The 22,614-nt window shown below is 33.6% G+C and overlaps 1 protein-coding gene across 1 annotated transcript in view; it reads right to left on the bottom strand.

The window, feature by feature from the left end:
- Hel89B (histone acetyltransferase 1) overlaps positions 1-22,614 on the bottom strand; it is a 28,486-nt gene that overhangs the window by 2,571 nt on the left and 3,301 nt on the right. The window contains exons 4-31 of the mRNA XM_085198734.1: positions 21,808-21,871; positions 16,112-16,252; positions 14,717-14,868; positions 14,218-14,440; positions 12,967-13,178; positions 12,633-12,728; positions 11,801-11,877; positions 11,375-11,474; positions 10,875-11,137; positions 10,256-10,601; positions 9,635-9,778; positions 8,921-9,092; positions 8,692-8,777; positions 8,136-8,273; positions 7,737-7,870; positions 7,525-7,621; positions 6,586-6,728; positions 6,033-6,251; positions 5,731-5,852; positions 5,145-5,302; positions 4,633-4,780; positions 4,082-4,317; positions 3,335-3,467; positions 2,452-2,687; positions 1,955-2,135; positions 1,347-1,642; positions 632-805; positions 165-335 (exon numbers count right to left, since the gene is read on the bottom strand). Coding sequence (XP_085054860.1) covers positions 165-335; positions 632-805; positions 1,347-1,642; positions 1,955-2,135; positions 2,452-2,687; positions 3,335-3,467; positions 4,082-4,317; positions 4,633-4,780; positions 5,145-5,302; positions 5,731-5,852; positions 6,033-6,251; positions 6,586-6,728; positions 7,525-7,621; positions 7,737-7,870; positions 8,136-8,273; positions 8,692-8,777; positions 8,921-9,092; positions 9,635-9,778; positions 10,256-10,601; positions 10,875-11,137; positions 11,375-11,474; positions 11,801-11,877; positions 12,633-12,728; positions 12,967-13,178; positions 14,218-14,440; positions 14,717-14,868; positions 16,112-16,252; positions 21,808-21,871 — 4,662 coding nt within the window. The remainder of the gene's footprint in view (positions 1-164; positions 336-631; positions 806-1,346; positions 1,643-1,954; positions 2,136-2,451; positions 2,688-3,334; positions 3,468-4,081; positions 4,318-4,632; positions 4,781-5,144; positions 5,303-5,730; positions 5,853-6,032; positions 6,252-6,585; positions 6,729-7,524; positions 7,622-7,736; positions 7,871-8,135; positions 8,274-8,691; positions 8,778-8,920; positions 9,093-9,634; positions 9,779-10,255; positions 10,602-10,874; positions 11,138-11,374; positions 11,475-11,800; positions 11,878-12,632; positions 12,729-12,966; positions 13,179-14,217; positions 14,441-14,716; positions 14,869-16,111; positions 16,253-21,807; positions 21,872-22,614) is intronic.

The following is a 22,614-nucleotide window of genomic DNA, read 5'->3' as shown; positions in this document are numbered from 1 at the left end:
GAAAAACATATGTTTGTAGGTAATATGTCGTAAACCTATTTTAAAAATAATTTTTACACCATTCATTCCATAAATATAGTTTACTTTAGCTTCACGCCATATACCGGATGTAGGAGGGTTAGGCAGAGGGGGTTTTATTAAAAATCACATAAAATAAGAAATACCTGGAACACATGAGTATGAGCAGATATATCTTGTGGCATGTGCTCCCTTGAGAAGTGCTCGTACAATCTCCGCTGTAGGGGGCTGAGCTCGCAGTAGTAGTCTTGCGTTATCTTTGGTGGCAGCTCTCGTAGTACGTCCTCTTTTACACGACGCAGGAGGAAGGGAAGTACCTGTAATATATAAGCTTTGTTCAATATTACATATCATAACTTTATTATGTTAATGATCATTTGAGTCTTCAAAACAAGACTTTCAACTACTTACACTAATCAGGCAATATACTATGATCTAAAAGTAAATTGTCTTTTATTGTCTATACTTAATTACTACATATATAAAATTATTAAATAAAAATCAACAGAAAATTTGACACCATGAATGAAAACGTGGAATGGATGGAGTTACTAAGGAAAAAAAAGACAAAAAAAATACGATACCAAAAAAAAAAATAAACACTATGATATACCTGCCGATGCAAAGCCTCACAGGCCAAAGCACCAGCTTGCAAGTGATGAGGAGACGCTCGAGGATCGCGAGCGGCTAGTATGGGACGCGAGTAGCGCGCTGTGAACTGTCTCTCAGTACCCAGCAGACCCGGCATTAGGAAATCGAAGAGCGACCACAGCTCTAGGACGTTGTTCTGTTAAAAGAAAAGACAAATAAAGTTAAAAAATTAATATAATATATACACTTGTTATCAGGGTGGACAGAGGGGACCCAAATGTTATAATATGTTGAACTGGAAGTAGATTATTTGACGTTAAAAAAATGAAGCATGTAACTTTTTATTTTAAATAAAATTATTTGACTTTGATTTTAAGACACTTCACTCTCCACTTTCCGCCAATTCTGGAGGCACTGCGTTTTGAGGGTTGTGAGCTGGCGCAACACAACGTCGCGCTTGGCCTGGATACTAGAGGAAAGAAATGAAAATATCAAATATTTAATTTACTCAAGTGGGAATTGAACTCACAACATGTAGCGTTTACAATTCTGCTAATATTACATACTTGATATAAAAATCAAAATTATTGTTAATCAAGGTCAGTAAGTCGATGCTGTTTGTTCTACAGTAACATCAACTATAAAATGTAACGAAAATTTATCACTAACATTAATCATTATAAATTAACGTTACTGAAAAATTTGCAAATATTACATTAAAATAAATAAATAAATACCTGAATAGGCGTCCCGGACAAAATCAATCTATGATTAGCGACTAGTTGCTTGATAGCTTGAAACGCTTTGGTCTTTCCATTTTTAATAACATGGCCTTCGTCCAAAATGCAGTAATTCCATTTAATACTGCTAAAGAAATCAATATCTTTTCTAACTATATCGTACGAGGCGACTATTAAGTTGTAGAATTTGACGTGTAACCGAAGTCTTTCTCTCTCCAGCGGAGGGCCGACATACTGCATCGGTTTTAGATATTTGGTTGGTATAAACTTGTTGACTTCGAATACCCAGTGGCCTGAAAGTAATTCTAAAATTAGTTCAGAGAAAGGATAATTTTTTTAATAGCTGTATCTCGCATATAACAGGGTAGACAGAGGGAAGCCAGTGTTAAGGGCAAGAGGTTCGACATTCGTTCCCACTCAATTTTTGAGACGTATGTTGAGTAACGGGACTTAACGCCGTACTTTGAGTTCAATCACTTGTTATAATATATAATAAATCTAATTTTATTTTTAATATTAATAATATTTAGGTATAATTTTCAAACATTACATTAAAAAAGAATGTTAATAAAATGTATAAACAAATTGTAATTTTATTTACTTACCAGTAAGTGTAGGTGGACATATAACAAGAGAAGGCATATGCGGACGTCTCTCTTTAGCGCGCTCGTAGTGTGAACCTGCTACAACCACAATAGACTGGAGGGTCTTTCCTAAGCCCATGTCGTCACATAGGACGCCATGCAGCTTATATTCATTTAGGAATCGTAGCCAATTTACTCCTGCCTGTAAAATTATACATGTAAAAGTTGTATAAATAGTTTAAAAAATTAAATTAAGTTAAAAAATGTTTCACTAAGTTTAATACTACTGAGTATTTATTTATACATTTGGTTTTTAATTAAGCTAGCACTAGCTCCAAAGTAAAAAAGGAAATATCAAAATCAATTCACCCCGTCAAAAGTTCTGAGGTAACATACATATACAACATTAAAAAAATACATTCAAATCGATAACCTCCTCATTTTACAAAAGTCGGTTAAAAACTTTTATATTATAACAACTACCTTTATAATATAAATCGAACAATATAATAATATACCTGTTGATAACTCCTCAATTCAGCAGAAACTGCTATGGGTATTTTATAATCTTTAATGGACTTCGGATTGAATAGTTGCTCTAGGAAATGTTTATCTTTCTGCCTTCTCTCTCTTAATTCTTCAGAGAGACCTTCAGGTTCAGGTATGGCGCCGTCCAGCGGCATCAGTTGTATGAGAGTCGCAAAACAACGGGTAGACATCATTCGTACAGATACGTTGCGGTCACTCATTCGACCTATATGTTTTGAGTACATACACTTTAATATTAATTGTTATTATAATTGAGGCTATTAAAATAAAAATTTTGAAGACATTGAAAATGTGGCGCGAGGGCACAAGTGTGACTGTAAACGTGGCTGGTTTTGGATTCGGTCCCAACTCTAGGAAATTAAATATTTATTTAAATTTATATTTTTATTTCTCGCTCTGGTGTCAAAGCAAAGCGCGTATTCCTACTAATAAAGATAGCTGTTTGTTCCACTTTAGCATAAAAATAACTAAACGGATTTGGATGAAACTTTAGGGTAATATAGCTTATACATCAAAATATAACATAGGCAACAATTTATTTTAAAGATTTTGTATAATTTAGCTATAAGTAATATAACACACCGGTCGAATTTTAGACGTAATCGTCGTCGTTTTAATTTTCATCAATCTATTACTTAGAACAGTTACAAAAGTTCTTTTCTTTTTTTTTTCAGCTTAACGCTGTATCCTGCATGAAGCAGTGTAAGCAGCAAGCCAAATGTTAAGACACTCCGCTCTCCACTTTCCGCCGAATTCATTAGGCATTCCTTTTGAGTAGCGGAAGTCAACGCCGCGCTTTGCCTCGTCTTGCGCTTTTAAAAAAAAATGACTAGAAAAAAAAAACTATATTACCCAACAATGGCACAACAAGCAGCGCTATGTACGGCACTAGCTGCAACTGCAAAGCGTCCACAGTCCTCGATAAAGCCTCGGCCGCGCCGCACCGGACGCGGTCACTGGATAGGTCTGATAAGGCTTCTATTACCTGTTAATTGTATTATTGTATGTTAGTTTGTTTATTATTATAACTCTTTGTTGATATTTTATTTTATTTTACAAATATAAGTATCGAAAAATATTTAATATATAATAATAAAAAATATCTTTTCACAATAATATTACCGACAGTCAAACAAATGAGAAAATAACATAAATAATAAGTACTAAAACCATTTCAATCATTTCCGTACTACAACAATACTGTCTTACTAACAACAATCCACATGACTTGTGCGGGACTTTCCCTAGCAATGCCACGGCGCCCGTCACGTTCACTTGAAAGATGTTACCTCACTAATAACAGTTCGCATGACATAACGAAAGAGAAGAACGCGATATAAAATAACATATCCACACACAACAAGCTGCTTGTGAGCAAGTCAACAGCACACACAATGCGAGATCCTGTCTCTAAATAGAGCGAACGCACTTAACGCTCACATTCACTTCAAACATACAATACAAAACAACACACACAATAACAACACGACCATCTCTTTAACAACAACTTACAAACACAATGACGGACCCAATTTGTCACAAATTGATCACTTTCACAACAATCCACTCCAACAATACACAACAACAACATAACAATACCTCACAAACAACAGCACGCATAACACAATGCGGGTCGCGAGCAGCGAGGGCGGCGAGCGCGCGCGCGGCCATGTGACGCAGGGCGGTGTGGCGCGCGCGCGCCAGCGCTATGCAGGCGTGGGCGCCGCGCACCACCTGCGCCCACAGTAACGCGCACACGTGGCCCGACACCGCCTCTATAACTTGGAGACGGGAGATCAGCTCGTCTACTGCTTCGTCCTCTATGGTCTCCAAATCTGGCGGAAAGAATTCTTTTTTTTTAAATGGATGAAAAAATATTTCATTGGTAATTTTTTCTTTAACACTTTTAAGTGATTGTTGTAGAAGTTAGTCCATACTAGCATCACTAGATTATATTGTTAGTATACTTAGAATATATAATTAGTATGTTTATTTAAAAATATCCTTGTTTCTTAAGTGTGTTTAAAATTAGATCGAAGTTGAGTCCCATCACTAACATGCAAATTAATTGTTTAAGTGGAGAACAAAGTGTTTGAATATTTAAAAAAAAAAATTCTTAGCCAAGTAAATGTGATAGATAACAAGCTCACCACTATCTGTTAATATTTTCTCCAGAGGTTCCGTTATGAATTCCCATAGCTTTGGTAATTTGTCTGGAAGTTCATCACCAAAGTATTCAGTTAAGCTTGTCAACGCCATTGTTGCTCCTCGCCTTTGGATCCTTAATAGTTTTCTAGTCTAAAAATTAAATTAATTTTAATTTAAATACTCTCTAAGTGACAACATATAATACTATGAACTAATATATTGATCATATTCATAACGATATAAAAGATTCCAGTCAAGGTAACATATTTTCAAATTGCCCTTTGATTATTTCTTCACAAATAAGAACAGGCTTATTAACAAGATTCAAAAAGAAATCTAATCAATTAACTATACAACACAAAATAATTACTAAGAACACCAATTTTTTTACCTTCACAGGCAGAAAGGACCTAGTGACGTTAAGACATCCCATTCTCCACATTCCGCCCATTTATCAAAACATTGAACTATGGCGTAACACAACAGCGTGAAACCTAAATGACAATTTAATCACCTCATCCTCCTTAGGCAATAGCTGTTCTAGCGACATCAGGTCCCCGTGCGGGTGCGCGTTCGCGTTCTGCGCAGAGGGGGGGCGCCCCCGTCGCGGCACTACGCGCTCGGCGCTGCGGTGTTGTTCGCGTAGTGTTAGTATGCCGTTGTATTTTGTTACTGAGGAATATAGGTTTTGTTTTTTTTATATTATAATAAATAAGCGTGACTATTGACTGAACTAACAGAAGTTAGTTCAGTCAATAATTACAATTAATTTATTTTTTTCATTATTTTTAAAAAGCACTCCCGTAATCTTGTCTTCATTGTAAGGTGTTATGAAAATTAAAATAATTGTAAAATATGGCAGATTCAATAATAATTATAGAAAAACATAATAGGACTAAATTCAAACACAGAAAATATTAAATATCAAAAATATACATCTTGTAGAACACTGTATAGGATGATGATGGAGATTTTTCATATCTACTCAATTAACTTACTGGCAAAAAAGTATAAATAATTCCAAAACAAATTAATTGAAACATGCCAATAATAATATATATAATATATTGTTTTAAATAAATCTGTGAATAGAAACTTACGTGCAGGATCATATTCAATATTCACTTTCAACTTGCCTTCTCCACCACTGTCGTTACTACCAGAGTCAGCGTTCTCTTCTGAAATCTCTAACGTAATACGCGGCGTGAACTCTGGGTCGCATCTAGAATTGTTAAATACCTTTTTAGAAAATGTATGATGAATTGGCCGTACTGTATTAATGATATTCTATATAAAAATCGATCAAATATAACTAAACATATTGTGGATGAAAATAAACATATAACAACAAATATTATTTATTAATCATAATGTTTTTATTAATAATACAAAACGTCCATACCTCAAAAAGGCCTTCAAATTGACCAATACTTTGTTGTTAGGGCATGATTCTCGTTTCACTAGCTGAGCCAATAACGCTGCCAACGTTCTAGCTGAGTTTCTCTGCAACTCCTCCGAACATTCCTTCTTTATACTCTCCATTAGTGGTCTTACTACAGGATTGAGGCGTTCTGGAAGCGCTGCTAGGTAGGCCACTGCTGCGCTAAGTGCTGCTTGCACTCTATAATTATAGAAAAAAATTAAATGTAAAATATATTTCAAATTTGTATATTATATTGAGTTGACAATTTTAATTAATTACAGTATTAGAATTCAAATGTATCATGGTTACATACTAAATAGGTTCTATCAGTGTAATGATTAATAGAATATAGAGAGTCCTCTGTAAATTAAAAAAAATATAAAAGCATGTATTTTACTGTTTAGCTGCGGAACTAAACGCAGCTCTCTATTTTGTCACTAAAGCGAGGAAATAAAAATAATTAATTAGCCCATGTGGGAATTGCTATGCCGCTACGTTTTGACGGCCTATTAATAAATATCAAAATACTCACGAAATATTCAAAGTAGCCTGCTCCTGCGCACACGTAGCTACGGCGGAGTGCAACGCCGCACGACGTTCCTCCAGCGATGTTTGTACGCGCTTCGTCTTTAGCACAGCTACTAGTGGCTGTGTCACTGTTGTCATTGATGATACCTGGAAAAATTATAAATTAACTAAATTTGAAAATACTAAAATCGGTTTTATAACCGTTAGCGGAAAAAACGATACCTCCCATGTCCCATGTTTATATTTAATTTCATAGATTACTTGTAATTACGTACATTAACGTACACAATTACTTCAAAAAATTGGGTAAAATTTCAAACCCACAACCTTTTAAAGGCGTGCTAAAGTAAAAAAAACGCCTTTCCTCCGAAAGTGTTATAAATTACGAGTGAACCAAACGATAGCTTGAATAATTTCGTTATAATGCCATCTATAAATAGATTTTGGTACTAAGTAACTTTCTTTTAAAAATATATATAACTAGCAACCCAGTCGCGGCTTCACATGCTTAAATTACTGAATTACGTTCGTGTTTTAATATATAATATACTTTGTTTATACTATGTATTGATAATGATATGAAACTTTTATACTTTTAACATAGCGCCATCTATGGAAATAGGTAAGTTTCATAGAGTCAACAGATATCGCCATCGGTTTAAAATCGTTTGAAGCTAACAGATAATCCAAAATGATTGTTCCAAATTACTACTAATAATAAACAATTTGTAATAAAATAATAATATTGCAATGAAAAATTGAGATATAAACTATCCTATCTTTTAAGATGGATCAAACTGTACACGGTGTGCAAATTTGATTGAAATCGGGTCAGCAGTTTAAGCCCATCGAGGACTTACAACGTGTCACGTAATTTATATATAATAGATTTAAAAAAAAGTAAATTGATTATAATATAAAGAAAATAAGACATTATATAAACCTGTTCTAGCCTCAATATATTATTAAACTCTTCATTGTCAACTGGTAATTTGTAATGTTTCATCATTGCTAGCAGATCCCGTGCCTCTTGTAGTATTCTAAAAGGAAACCAAAATAAGTGGATTTCATATAAAATATTAAACGATTTTAGTGTACCGCAGATTTTCAAAATTTTATTTGTTTTAATATGTTTTAAAGTACGACACTACTTACCTATTACAGTTAAGTGCGACTTCATCGTAATAAAGTGATTGGTTGAGCGCTGTGTGAAGTGTCGTTATCAACAATGGCGGCGCCAATGCAGATATATCATTTAGCTTCTCATCTTTTTTATCTTTGTCATTTTCCTTTAACAAAACATTATTTTGAATATTATTTAAATTACTTAATTCATGTTTTAAGAGGATTATAATTTAAAATATTTATGTAAAATACTCATTATTCCAACTATAGCATTTCTACAGCGTTCCGTGCATTTACACTTACATTTAGTAAAGTATTCATATTAATAAAGTTTTCTTATTCTGATTAATACCATATTTGAATATAACATGGTATCTTTTTAAATATTATAATAAAATTTACTGAAATTAAAAACAAAAATCCTTTTACCTCATTCCCGTTACAAATAGTATGTATACAGGGTGGATATAAACTATGTTCAACTGTGTGTCTCGCCCACGATGATATTACTAGACTGGCCACTAGCCTCTGTAGTGCACTGCCTGAACGCAAGTATACTATCATAACCTGTCAAATATTAAATAGAAACTAAAAACCGGAACCTCTAAACTCGTTTGTTAAATCTTATAGTTATTTTTTTTTTTAGAGTCACGCTTTGTTACGCATAGCGCAGGGGTAGGCAGAGTGAACCTAATGTTAAATCATTGTTTTACATTTTCCGCCCGAATTCGAGACAATACGGGTTTAGTGGAAATTAGCCCTGTGCTTTATCGTGCTCAGAGTGATGGAATAAAAGAATCTTTGTCACGACTGGGGATCAAACCAACAATCATCGCCACTGTGGCCTCGAATTCGTATTAAAACTTTATAAAATATTCTTACTTTTTTCCAATTCAAACAGAAAGATATAGCTAAATCGCTATTTACATGAATAATATAAGGAAACAGTATTCAGTTAATGATATGAAACTGTAATATTGTTTACCTTGACATAACAATCTATTGGACTTTCATCTAACGCCTTGTACTCAATGCCGGGTGCCGGCTGCACTAGATAGCAAGAGAGATAACCTGAAAATGAACAACAATATCTTTAGAAAATAATAGTCCAGAAGGTTATTATTTTAAAATTTCTAACGTTATGTGGAATGTTGCCATATATACTTAATCAAATTCTACTAAAATACTCAATATTAAGTAAATTATCTCCTCACCCAACATATCAGAAGCGAGACATCTTGCGCGGGTCACATTAGCGTCTCTTAACGCCGCCGGCTGATTTTCCCCACCGCCTATGTACCATTTCTGTCCGGGTCGAATGTCACTGTCATTTGGGTGATTTTCTATGGTATTATCACTACCACTTACGGCACGGGCTCTACGTTCCTATTGATCGTTGATAGAAGGTATTGTATTATAACTATAGAAATATTTTGTTGAGATTTTAATTTCCGTTCTTTTTTTTATCCCGCAAATAGCAGAGTAGGAGACAGAGGGAACCTGAGGAAAACATACTGTTAAGACACTCAGTTCCCATTAAGATACTTCCACTTCCCACTTTCCGCCAAATTCTGGAAGTACTGCGTATTGACTGGCGGAATTCAACGTTGTAACACAAGAAAAGTCCAACGACATATCAAAATATTATAATAGGTATACTGGTTAACAATTGCAAAGGAACAGACATACTCGCTAGAAACCCTCCATTTTCAAAGGAAAAAAAGAGTAAATAAATATGCACACATTAAATAAAATATAATTTAAATAACATATAAATTATCATAAACTAATTGTAACAAGAGTATAATAATGTATGTATACGATTTAGTGGTCAAAGTGCTTGAACTGATTTTCAAGAGACGATGATTTCGAATTCCACTATGTTCAACTTTAATATATTTCCACAAAACCAATAAAATAACAGTTACCTTATGCGGCGCCTGCAATATCAAAGCTGGGTCTATCGGCAGGCGAGGCGGCTGCATCGCTAAACACAGCCACAGTGCGAGAAGAGGACACGCAGCCACCAATATGGTGCCGAGAGGCGCGTGACGCACTAGATTGTGCCATACCTGGGGAGTAGAATTTTGTTTTTTTTTAAATTTAAATAAATATCTATAAATTAAGTTAGCTATTTTATTTATTATTCTTTTATTAAAATTTCCATCTATTCTGTCAGTCAGCATTTATTAATGTTATTATATATTCATATACTAAATCTAAATATATTATTTTATTCTCCTCATTTTTCTTAAAGCAATATCACATTAAAAATAACACTTAGTAATAAAAAAAAAACATATACAGTCAGAGACATATACAGTCTCACACTTGTGCTACCGCACCACAAAAGCCTCAATTTGTATTTTTATTAGCGTCATGCTGTATCCTCATGTCATTTGCCTCGAAACCAGAGCGAAGAAAATGAAAATATCGAATAGGAACCGAACCCACAACCTATCGCATCTAGTTACAATATGTTCCTGCGCCGTAATTGGCCTCAAATAATATAATTTAATATAGAAAAAAAATAAAGAAATGTAACGAACCTGTACAGCTATTTCTTGTATATCATGGACATGTTCAAACAACACCCTTTGGTATATATGTCTCATTGCTTCTTGAAGCAGTTCTGGTGTCCAATTAAGACATTGGTCAATTTCACTTTTGTTTTCATTAATTTCTAGATTCTTTTCATCATCGGCATTTTCTTTATCACTACTTTCGTTTTCTTTTTGGTTTTTATCGCCATTCATTTGTCCATTTGGTGGTTTTGAGGTTATTAACGGTCTTGTTATAGTGCATAGGGTTTGTACAGTCGCTTTTCTCACTGAACTAGTTGAGTGGTCGAGGTACGGCCACAAACGAGGTAGTACGTCTGCCAGATCAATAGGACTGCAACAATAATAAAATATATTATTAACAATTTCTAGTGTTTTATAAGAGACATTTTTTTTATTTGAGGACATTTTCAGAACAAATTGGAAGAAATCTACAACCACTGTTATTAATCATTTTGACATACTAAACTCAATGAAACTACGTCCCTAGATCCCATTAATTTTATAATCTTTAATTAAATTCAACTTAAAAAATTGTAACAGTAGTAGGTCGGGCTATTAATTCATCGATTAAATAACATATACGAGTGGGTGTAAGAACACGTACTGCAAATTAGTAGCAGCAGCGGGTAAGGCCATTAGCTTAGCGAGCAACGCCATATACGCGTGAGCGGGGGCCGCCAGGTCATCTTGTTCGTGTAGTAACTGCCAAAGGCGGGCCGCGAGACGCGCGAGTCGCTCGGGGCGGGCCGCGGCGAGCGCTGCGGCCGCCGGTGCCAGGGCCCCCGCGGCTGCCCCCGACACGTCCTCTGCACTGTCTTCCAAGCCTGCTGTTAGGAATTCTAGTGCACCGCATTCTATTGCTAGCTCCTGGAATTGTTAGCATTAAATTAGCATTAAAAATAGCATCCTGAACACTGTTTCAGTTGCGTGGTGTATTGGAGTATAATTCTTTATATTTCGTACAAAATAATATAAAAGTTATAAAAACATTTTGTTTAATTTTTTTATATTTATAACAAGCAAAATACAATTAATATCAAATTTATATCCTTAATATACTTTCCTAATACAAACGCAACTTTATACAAACACAAAATATTTCACCTGTCTCGCAGCCAACAAGTATTTGAAGGCGAGAAGCGCGCCGTGCCGCGCCTCCCACTGCGCCTGTCTCGCCAACGCTGCCACGCGCGCTGCCACCAACCTGTAAGGACAAAAATAATGATATTTATTATAATATCAATATCAACGTCGATACCAGTCATTTTTAAAGTATTTCTCAAAATAGTAATTAGTCATTTTTATACAAAATGTACAGAATCGATCCTTTTGATTAATAATTACCAAAATATTAAACATTAAAAAGATATTTTCGAACTAGTATTTTATTGTATCAGACAAAGCAATATTTCCGGTAGCAAAAGTAAACAGACCTTTACGGTTGTGGATTCTATTTGTATCAATATATCGGATCAAAATATATCGACAAAAAATATCGATATATCGATACTTTTTAACAAGCCTACCAACCTGACGCGCTCACTCCGCAACTGAGACAACGCTACCCCGAGCGTTTGAGCGCACGTTTCCCGGACTGGTGCTACCACCTGTAACATAAAAAGGAAATTTATAATTTATAAAACGTATAAAATATAGAAAGCGGTTTGACCATTAATCCACAGGTTTTTTTTAAACTACGTCAACATTACACGTTAGTTACAACTTATTTATGTTGTTAACATATCTAGTATGGAGTTTTTATAAATTGCCAAACTTTACGTATAAGAATGATCAAGAGAAAAATATATAAAAAAAAAAAGTGTAATTTCACACTAAGTATAAAAAAAAAATCCGGAAACATAAAAGTGTAAACTTTCCTTCGTCTTTTTTAAAAATTGATTTTCTATTTAAAAAACAATTTTATTGTTTTATTGTTAGTATATTTGAGGATTCAATTTAAAAAAGATTTTTTGTATTTTTTATAAAACTAAGCTGACATTAGTGAGTCTAATTTTCAAAACCTGTTCAAGTTATATTCGACACCTGCGAGTACCATGACACGGTAAGTATTACCAGCAAGAGTACTGTGGTCATTTATATTAAATAAAATCACGCAACAAATGTCAAGCTATTAATAAGAGCAAAGTGTGATTTAATAGTAATACTGAGGGTTGATTAAGTAAATCCGTTTGCGTTCCATATCTTTATATGTCTTTTTTTATATTTATTTTTATTATAACTTGTAATAATTATAATCATATTAATAAAAAAATGGATACCATTTAGATATATTAATTTCATTAAGTTATAGCAAATTTTGTAACTATAAGTTATTTGCTATTATATATTTTATAGAATTTACCTGGTCTGATACAAAATCACCAAATCTGTCTAATGCAAGAACACATAGCAACCTCAACGCCATGTCCTCCAGCCATTCCTGATGTGCATCTTCCATCTAAAATTAGAAAATTAAATTAAATAGTATTACGCTGTATCCTGCGTATACCAGAACAGATACACGAAACTTCCCACTCTATTCCCCCCTTAAATTATTTCCATTCAATATATTGCGTGTTAAGTGGTGACCATTTCTTGGTTCCCACGAGGAACTAAATATGTGCGTATTTTAACAGCATACAAACATGCCATAAGAGACTGTTTAACAATCACTGTCCAAAAAATAACATCCTTACTTGACTAGCACTAAAGCCAGTTCGCCATCCAGCAGACGCAACGATGCGAGACCTCAACAGTTCCCGCAGTGCCCCCGCAGCGCCGTGCCGCGACTCCCACGCGGCGCTGAACAGCTGAGCTTGCAGGGAACCACACCAGCCCTCTAGGGGCCAGCGAGAACCCTCGGCCCAGGAGCCGTCGCGACGCGGTGCACACGGGGCGTCCACTGGAACTGAAATATAATAATAATATATTGGAGACCAGTCGTGGCTGTAAACGCGGCAAATTATTGGTTTGATTCCTACTTGAAGGAAGTTAAATATTTAGTATTATCATTTCTTCGCTTTGGTTTAGCTATAGGCGAAACGCGGCGATGATTTCTCCCACTCAACGCCTCAAGAATTCTATGGAAAGTGGCGAAGTGAAGAATTTGAGTTAGAACAGTGTCTGAACATTAGATTCCCAGGATATAGCATAGAGTAAAAAAACAAAATTTCAAATTTTCTTTAAATTAAATAACAATCTACAATCTAACAACGTCAACAAAGTAAAATATATAAATAAATTCAGAATTGTTATACAACATTTATCATAATTATCTACCAATTTTATGACGTGATCTAAAACGTGCAAATATAATTCAGTTCAAGGACTTTTCTTAAAACGTTACTCAATGACGCATTCAAAATATACGAACGGTAAATAAGCTGTGCAAAAAACACATCAATTTCAATGATCAAGGTACTAAAATAAAAAAGTGGAAGAGTTGCCATGTGATATATCCTATATTATATTATATAAGACTGATATACAAATTTGAACAGATCAAAATATGATTGTATTTTAAAAGGATTACCCATCACCATAAAAAATATTTTGGCACAGAGTCTGACTTTGAACGCAGTTGTAGGTTTGATTTCTATTTGGGCGGAATGAGTTATTACTTACTTACTTTTTTAGAAAAAAATATAATAAAAGGAATATTACATGACATATTACTTTAAATGTTAATAATAAGATTCAAAATTAAATATTGCATATTTCGTCATCTACATAAATATGTCACATATTTAAGCTAAGAACATACTAAATCATTTCATTGATTACATTTTCCTCAAAACGACTAGATTAAACTTTATTATTGTAAAAAGCTACGTAACACAATAAGTAGAAAGAACCTATACTAGGTTCCAACTCTTGCGCATAAGAAATGGAGGGGGGGTCTTTTGGTCCCTACCGTAGTATCCAAATATATCTTTGACATGTGTTACCTGACGTTTCCTCAACAGTTTCCATCTTAATCTTCTTCCTCTCAGGCTCGATGGGGAACTGGGGCGCAGAGGTGGTAGGTGTTAGGGGAGTCAAGGGAGTGGATGGGGCGTCGTCGCAGTCCCTCGACTTCTGTTTGCTGAAGGCGGCGCGCGCGCGTCTCTTCGCGAGGTTCATTTCTCGGGAACTTAGGCCTTTGCATTTTACTATTTCTTGTACTGGACGCTGCAATAATTTTGTTTATTTTTATTTACTTTTCTATATTAGCTCAAATATAGTTGCATTACGGGTACGACAGAAAATTAAAAATATTTTTCATATAAAAGTTTTCTTACATTGTTATATATATTTTTTGATACTTTATAACTGTCATAATAAAAGTTAGGAGGTAGAAACTTAAAATGTGTAATATAATTTTTTTTTAAAAGCTATCTTTAACTATCTATTTTTTCTTAATTAATAATTTTTCAAAAATAGTAAAGGATTGTTAGTTCAACATACCCTAGTAGCCTCTGGTTTTATAATAATTTTGTTAGGACACAAATCTTCATTAGTATAAACTCCGCTTATATCCATGCCAAGAGACGAGGCCACGTCCAATCCAAGCCTTGCGTTGAGTTGTTGACGTTGTTTTGCTATACGTTCTTTTATGTCTGGCAAAAGGGAATAAATATATAAGATTTATACATATATTGTTTTTTGGGAACCTGCTTTAAGACACTCCATTCTCTACTTTTCACCGATTTCGAGGCACTGCGCGTTGATTAACAAAAGACTATGTCGCGTATGCCTTGGTACTAGAGCGAAAAAAAAAAAAAAAAAAATCATTCATCTAAGTGGGAATCGAACCTACAATCGTCACACGTTTGTGCTTCTGTTACGTTCCCACACAACCCAGGGATCGCTGACCAAGGCTTCCCACAACATTTCCTACAGTCAGCACAGAGATCTTGGAATTGTAATAATCTGTTATATGAATCCTCGCATCATTTTACACCCATTGTTATAATCAACATTAAAATTAAATGTAAATAATTCTTGTCTCCAACTGTGAGCAAGTCTCACTTGTCTAGTTATAAGTTAATTTTAATAAAGTATATTAATTAAATCATTTTTTTTTTGGATCACACGCTGCCACCGTACTTAATGCCCCTTGTACTACGGTCTCATGTTTATATTGCATTGATTTAAATGTACTACTCATATGACTTCTAGTCGCAATTAATAATTCTAGTGATAAAATATTCTGGGTTTTTTCCTGTCATTCTACTGATACTAAAACACTGTGTAGATTTAAATTAATACTAACATAACACACTTCCTGTATTATTGGAAATGTTGATAATTTTAACAATAGAATAAATTTCGTAGTATATATCGAAATACAAGTAGGCACTTTCGTTTAATTCGTCATTATTATTAATTTAAACGGTATAAATTAGTAGTTACTTATATTATTAAAATAACACTTTTTTAAGAAGGTATAATTAAATTAAATTTTAGTCATTAACCTTACTAATATCGTAATAAAGTTAAGAAATAAGTGTTTTATCAAAGTTAATTTATCTATTATTATTTACTTTATAAGAATATTATTCTGCTCTACATTTGCAATATTATCAAATATATAAAGTGAGGTCGTCGTAGCACAGGAACACAAGCGTGTTGTTGTCACGCAGTCCCGAAAATTTGACGGAAAGTGGGAAACGGAGTGTATTAACACTAGGTTTCCTCTGTCTATCCTGCTGTATTTTTTTAAAATATTTTCCATTATGTTAAACCGTAAACGTGACAAATCAACGTAAAATCAGAAAAATCAATAATTTTACAAACTGTAAATGTGACAAATCAACAAATTGAATACATATTTGATTTAAAATTTAAATAATCCCCCACCTGTTGCCGACAAGGCCTCCTCGTCCATGTCATATTCGTGTCCTTCAGAGCCCATTAGATGGGCCCCATGTTCCAAGACCCTCTGTATATCAAACGTTTCGCAACGGAGACGTCCATTGTCATCCTGTTCAATTTCTTCCTCTATAACAATCAAAATAGATGCTACTTTAGAAAATCTGTTTAGTTTAAAGTAAACGGGACTAGTTGTTGTGATGATGATGATACCAATTCGCAATTAAATATTTATTTAAATTTAAACATTCATTTCTTCGCTCTGGCATCGAAGCAAAGGCCGGCGTTGAGTTCTACCACCCAATGCCTTCAGAATTTGGCGGAAAGTGGAGAGCGGAGTGTCTCAAGACTAGTTTCCTTATGCGTACCGTGGTATGTACGAGATACAGCGTAAAGCTGATTTGATTTGATTTTTAAAGTAAATAAGGAGGTTGTTTACTATTAAGATCTATTTGTAGAGAAATTATCACTATGCCAGTCTTTATACTTTTTATATATTATTCGTTCTTACACTAATGCCTATGTACTCATATCATGTTTTCAGTTGAGGCAAAAAATATATAAAGTATAAGGAAAATGTAACCAATTATTAAGCTTTATAGTTTTTATTTTGCGATAAGTACCAAGATAGAATTATTAATAATTTGAATAAAATTAAAATACATCCTGCACATAGCAGATAGGCAGTGGCAAGCTAGTGTAAAGACACTCCGCTCTCATCAAGACATTTCTGTTGTCTACTTTCCAAGAAATTCTGAGGGCATTAAGTGTTGAGCGGCGAAACTCAACACCTTTATTATACAGAGTGGAATTGTCAGCACCACTTAAAATGAAACCACAGTTTTAACTACTCTATAAAAGTCTAATATAATTCAGAAAAAAAATATTTATTTTTTTAATTTTATTAATTTTATAATAGTTTGCTATTATAAAATTATTAAATGAATTTTATTTGTCATCTAAATAAATAATATTTATGTGCATTTTGTAAATTAATTTCTAAAAAAAGTATCTTTCATTCAAATTAAATCTACGAAACTTCCAAATGCCTAAAAAATAAAGTTTTAAATTACAAACAATAAAATACAAAACAATCATAGAAACTCAGTTGAATAATATTACTAAAAATAGATAACGTAACTGTAAGTGTTATAAACATGATTTATTACTACTGATTATAAATTCTCGAAGGTCAACCACGAGATTTTTCCCGGTGCGGTGAGTGGCAGACAACTCAAACTCAACACGTCACGAAAAGTGAATTATGAAAGTGACGTTTCCTAGCTTCCTGCGTTATCCCGCAAATAAGGTAAGCGGAGGGAACCTGGCTATCTAGTGTAATACACTCCGTTTGCATTAAGACAATTTCGTCCTCAATTCATCGTTGTTTCTGGAGGATATGCTTCGTAACCATAGCGAGTAAAATGAAAACATTTTTTTTTCCCTTCCTCGAGTGGGAATCAAACTCACACCTGTTGCGTACAGTCACATATGCCCCTGGGCCACGACTGGCCTGAAAGTGACTTGATAGACAATATTATCTATGCTTTGAGATATCTCTATTTCTTCGCATTAAGTCTTTTATCTTACACGATTTTAATGCACGCGTGTAAATTGTAATAGGTTTGAAGTTATAATCTACAAGGTTAATCTATAGGTATGAAAAAGAATAATATTTTTTAACGGAAGTAAGATATTGTATCTATTACTTATAATAAGGAAGCTAGTACTAACTTTCTTAAACGAGAGCGGCACTGAGGCCGTAATATTATATCTATTAAGACAGGTACTGTATCATATTCGATACTTATCCAATTAAATGTTGTCATAATAATGTTTTTTTTATTCGGATAGTAAAAGTAAAATTATACTTTTTTTGGCGTATTCCACACACATCAGGTTCCTCATTTTCCGCCGAATGTGGAGGCATGAACATGCACGTTGAGTTGCAGAACTGGGCATCGAACCCGCAACTAGTCGCGTTGACAGCCACACTTTTAGCCTCTGCGCCACGACTGGCCTCAAAGTTAATATTTCTATTATAATATAAGCTATTAATCACACTAGCAGTATTTATAAGGATTTTTCAAAATATTTTCTTCTTTGCAAGTAAACACTAAACGATGTCGTGACCTTCGGCTTTGAATACCTTCAATTATTATAGTTATCAGTGGCATTATGTATTCACCAATTACTGCAAGGTCACCAGTAAATAGAGAGGTTGACTTGAAAATTGAAGAAATTCATTATTTCTTTCCTTACTACTACTGTAGAATGTTTTTATCTCTATAATATTAGTAAAGGAAAAACTTATTTTTATAAATAAACTAAATTGGTAAATATAGGTAGTATTTATTAACTAAATTGAAAAATATAAGCGTTACACGTTTCTCTTACAAAAAAAGGCTATTATAACTCACAAGAAATCTCACAAGATTCATAAATTCTCATTTCACAGAATAAAAATATCCTTTCCTTAAAATCCTCATAAATATGGAAGTTTTCTCTGTCAAAGTCACCACAGTAATTGTTATCCAAAAGACGAGTCAGATATAAAATGTAAGCTCATGGCTAACGTAACATTCTTTTTTCGGTACAAAATGGCAGATCGACATTTTCGTTAAAATGCAATTTTAAATGTTTATTTAATAGGCAAAAATTTAATGTAATTTCTTTGTTTTTATTGGATTATTCCATTCGATAAGAAAGATAATTCGGCCGACCAAATTTACAGGGCGTTTCGAAAAACGGGACATTTGTACGTCTCGGGGCCATGTTTGTACACCGGGACAAACCAACGAAAAAGGAGATGGTCCCGTTCAAAACGGGACGTCTGGTCACAAAGTGATCGCACACAATGATTTGCTAAAATCCATACGAGTGTAAGAATAATGGCAATGTTATTAATAAATTATGACCAATTAGTATCTGCATAAAATGCATAAAATCAATAAAATATTTAAATCCTTGTTTAATAAACGCATCTGTCCATAAACGTATAAACGATAATGCAACTGCAACTCATGACCGATAATGATAAAAGAACATAATACTTATTAGTAATATCCTACCCAGTTATCGTACCTAAATGTAGACATTATTTATATTTTAAACAGAATAAAATAAAATAGCGGTAAGTAAATAGGAATTGAACGGAAAGTTCATATATCTAAACAAAAAAAGAAAAAATCGGCAACCAATTAAATACCTACAAGGTAGGCAGACAATAGGTTCCCATTGTTAAGACACCCCGTTTCCCATTTTCCGGCGAATTTTTCGAGGCATATGCATGTTGAGTGGTAGAACCCGTCAGGAGATCGAACCCACAACCGTCGCGTTACAGTCATACCCCTGTGACCCTGCGGCACGACACCATTAACCTAACCTAACCTGAAGTAAATACTACAAAATATAATTTATATACAATACTAATAACATTAGAAATAATTAAATTTATTTGCTGCTAATTAGAGACAAGCAACCATATTACACAAATCAACAAAATACAAAAACGAATAACGAATTATCTTAACGGAGTGTTTGACTCTATCTACTCTGATAAAAGTAAATTTAATGCAAAATACTAGAAGAATTTCTAAAAAAAAAATATGGCCTTACAAAACCAGTCACATCAGTCTTATTTTTATCATAACTAATTACCAAAACTGTTACTTAATACTAGAGAGGGTATTTAGATAACTTTATATCTAGAAACAAAACAAAGGATAATCTGATAACGGAATGCTAAATCAGCTATTCCAAATTTAAATAAATACTAAAGGTACTAAAAGAGACTATAACAATAATTAGAATTTATTCTGCTTCACCATTTATCCCGAGTAAACTCGACTTCGACTCATATAGGCTAATTGGATTCCAGAAGGGTTGACAGAGGCAACCAAGTGTTAAGACACGTTCCCCATTTTCAGTTATATACAGGGTGGAATTGTCAGCACCACTTTAAATGAAACCACAGTTTTAACTACTCTATAAAAGTCTAATATAATTCGGAAAAAAAATAATTCCCAAAAATGAAACAGTTATTTTTTCAAACAAAATAAGTAATAAAATTATCGTTTTAAAATAAAACGCCATTTGTGAAGTATAACATAGGCACGCACACACTTACCTGTCAAATCGGAAACATCGCACACGTATGTGTGCGTCACACGAAATACAGGTATGGATAAAAAACGTGAAATGAAAAAAATTCCTACGTCCAAACTGTTGAGGTACCTTGATTAATTTCTTAGGTGTGGGTTTGAAATATATTACCCTATATGCAGTTTCAATAAAAGAAGCGCTGCCTCTTCCACCCTGTATAACTCTTCGTTATATATATATGCTTGTTATTTTCAACCCCACACAAATCTAAATTTAAAGCTCGCACTATCAAGTGATTGTTGCTATTGTAGTGGCAAGGTCGAGACACACTATAGAGTAATGCAGAACTAGGTCGCCACAACTGTCCACAGCTCGCAGTTAGACTATACATCCTGATTTCATATATCTTACTTCGTAGGTATTTATAAGTACATATTTATTTTATTTTATAATATACATATTTTGTTTTAATTGCTAGTCTTAGAGCCTAGTCGATAGCGTATGACTGTAACGCAACAGTCGGTGAGTTCGATTCCCACTAGAGGGAAAGTAATACTTATTAATTTCTTTTCTTCGCACTGGCCACTGAGTTCCGCCACTCCAGCTTGCCTCTAGAATTTGGCGGAAACTGGGGAGCGGAGTGTCTTAACACTAGGCTCTCCTGCATACCCTGCTACATACGGGATACAGCGTGAAGCTGATATATATAAATAAAATTTGCTATATATTTTAAAAGGTTATTTACACTATATTCATAAAGAACGTATTGAAAATCTTTAAATATATCCAAATATAGCAAAAAAATAAAGGAAAAATATAAAAATATTTTAAGCAACATTTTGGCTTATCAAATGTTAACAGCCATGTTACGACATACATATGTGGCAATAAAACGCAGTAACAAGCGATACGTTATCGCAAATTTCAATCTTTTAAATTTAAGATGTAGGTACCTATTATGAAAAAAACAACAGTTGCCAATAATGGCATAAAAAGCACTTACAGCCGTATATTTATATGGATATATTTATATATGAAATGTAAATGAAAGCTTTAAGAAATATTTTATTTAATTTTAACAACAAATAATATTTAAAATGGTTAATTTTGTAAAAATATACTTACTATCACTGGAAATCGTCATAAATTTCCAAATAATTTTATATATAAAACGTAGCAAAATCTACCAATGCAAAATAAACTTTTATAACAAAAGAGGAAAATTTTACATTTTTAAATATAAATTAATATAAAAATATAATAAATTAGTATCATGAAGTCTACATCAAGAGGAAAAATGTCATAATCAGATGACCTTTGTCATCACGACAAATTGAATGACGGCAAATTCGTTAAACTACATTAGACTTTTAAGTGACATGACTACTCTCGAAGTGAGGCCTCAATGTAAAATGATATGTGTATTTTTAAATGGGTTAGTATAATAGGAGAACGTTTTTTCAGTGAGGTTAAATTATAAATAATATTAAGTAACGGAGTGTCTTGACACTAGGTCCCTCTGCCTACCCTGCTGTGTGCGGGATACAGCGTGAAGCTGCTTTAATACGTTGAATAGTTACCTTTGACTAGTGCAAACGGTGGGGGATGCCATTCGGGAACATTTGTCAATATCGCTTCCACCGCCTGTTGGGAAAAATGTGACGTTATAGACAATGAAAATAAAAAACATGCTATTTATATACACGATAATAAATCTATATATATATATATATATATATATATATATATATATATATAAAAGGACTTGTCCTCACTGACTGAGGTAAGACGCGCGCACAGCTGTAACCGCTGTGCGTATAAACGTTAAATTTGGACAAAAGTTTACTTTCGTAATCTGGACATCCACTAAGAAAAGATTTTGAAAAATTTTAACCCTAAAGGGGTGAAACAGTGGTTGAAAGTTTGTATGGAAAAAAATTTAAATCGGCACCGATTTTTATAAAATTTGAAATTTAGATTTTTAAAAGTATTTAATTGAACACGTGTTTCATCGTTTTCTAGAATTTTCCCCCTAAGGGTCAAATAAAGGGTTGAAAGTTTGTATAGAAAAATCTTTAAAACGCCACCGATTATTATAAAAATTTAAATTGAGACGCTTAAAAATATTAATTTGAACATGTGTTTCATGGTTTTCTAGAATTCACCCCCTCAGGGTGCAAATAAGGGGTTGAAAGTTTGTATGGAAAAATCATTAAATCGCCACCGATTTTTATAAAATTAGAAATTTAGACTCTTAAAAATATTTCATTGAACACATGTTTCGTGGTTTTTTGGAATTCACCCCTAAATACGCAAGCGAAGCTGCGCGCGTCCGCTAGTCTTTTATAAAAATAATAATAACGCCTTGACCCTTGAATACTGAAGTC

The sequence above is a fragment of the Heliconius melpomene genome, chromosome 15 (genome assembly GCF_056956725.1).
Source record: "Heliconius melpomene rosina isolate 202511_hmr_F chromosome 15, ASM5695672v1, whole genome shotgun sequence".
NCBI classification, from domain to species: domain Eukaryota; kingdom Metazoa; phylum Arthropoda; class Insecta; order Lepidoptera; family Nymphalidae; genus Heliconius; species Heliconius melpomene.
The sequence above is the reverse complement of the archived record's forward strand: the minus strand, read 5'-3'. Positions and strand labels throughout refer to the sequence as shown.